The 1169-nt window shown below is 67.8% G+C and overlaps 1 protein-coding gene across 1 annotated transcript; it reads left to right on the forward strand.

Annotated features, from left to right (window-relative positions):
- Positions 1-43: 43 nt before the first annotated feature.
- On the forward strand, positions 44-423 carry EMIHUDRAFT_125399 (hypothetical protein; the record flags this gene model as incomplete). Its single annotated transcript, XM_005756668.1, has 1 exon — positions 44-423. A coding segment is annotated over one exon (380 nt), but the record flags the coding sequence as incomplete, so codon positions are not given.
- Between the last annotated feature and the right edge of the window lie 746 nt (positions 424-1169).

A 1169-nucleotide genomic window follows, 5' to 3' on the forward strand; every position in this document is an offset into this window, starting at 1 on the left:
ACGTGACTAGCGAAACATAGTGGAGGGTCGCTGGCGGACAAAGGCCGCCAGCTCAAGGCGTGGGACGAGGCGTGCGCCGACGGCCGCTCGTCGTGCTGGTTCGAGACGGAGGGCGACCTCCCGCGGCTGGCCGGGGAGGCGCTGCTGGCCGAGGCGGCCGCGACGGGCGCGAGGCGGATCGCCTTTGACGCCGTCGCGGCGCGTCTCGAGGCGACCGCGGCGCCGCCGCCGCCTCTCGGCACCGCCTTGGCCGCGTGGCCCACGGGGTGGGGCATCGAGGAGGCGACGGGCAACTTCTGCGGGCTGGCGCACTGGGCTGTGGAGGTGTGGCACGCGGCCGGGTCGGTCGACGCGAGCCGGTGGCAGGTCGAGGCTGACGGAGGGCGCCTCTTCTTTGTGCGGGTCGCGGGAAAGGCCGCATAATCGCGCTCTCCGCCGAGGCCCGCCTCGGCGACGGCGCTCGCCGCGCAGCAGCAGCAGCAGCAGCAGCAGCAGCAGCAGCAGCAGCAGCAGCAGCACGTGATTCTTGACACATGATTACACTACACAGTCCTCCCTTCGGTTGTCGTTTCGAAGCTGTTTTTTTCTTCTATCGCAGCGCACTCGCATCTGTGAGCCTAGCGCAGCGCGAACTCGCCGTCTGGGCCTAGCGCAGCGCGAACTCGCCGTCTGAGCCTAGCGCAGCGCGAACTCGCTCTGAGCCTAGCGCAGCGCCTCGGAAAACACCATTTTGGCTCGCCAACAAGCCCTCCGCGCCCCCACACCGTTAGGATAATACTTTTTTTCTTTTTTATCAAGGGCAGCCGCCCGGACAGCCACCACTCCCTGCCAAGGAACCCCAACTCGAGCGGTGGTGCCTAATCGGCCGAGGCTGACGGATGGAGGGTGTCTGCGCTGAGCTCGAGCGCGGTGCGGACGCTACTCGCCTCGTGCCACTCACAAAAGCGGTGCTGGAGAGGCGCGACCGAACCCCGACCGTCGAGTACGAGAGGCTGGTCCTCAGCTGTGCCCGTGGGATCGTGAGAGCGCTCAGCGATGCTGCGGGGAGGGAAGCAGGTTCAGCGACGGAGGCGACGAGCGGAGTGGTCGCAGACGCCGAGCTGGCCGTCGAGCAGGTGGCCGCCCTCGCGTCGCTGTTTGACAACGCAGCCCAGTCTCCTCGGCGTGGT

The sequence above is a fragment of the Emiliania huxleyi genome, assembly GCF_000372725.1.
Source record: "Emiliania huxleyi CCMP1516 unplaced genomic scaffold EMIHUscaffold_9567, whole genome shotgun sequence".
NCBI classification, from domain to species: Eukaryota; Haptophyta; order Isochrysidales; family Noelaerhabdaceae; genus Emiliania; species Emiliania huxleyi.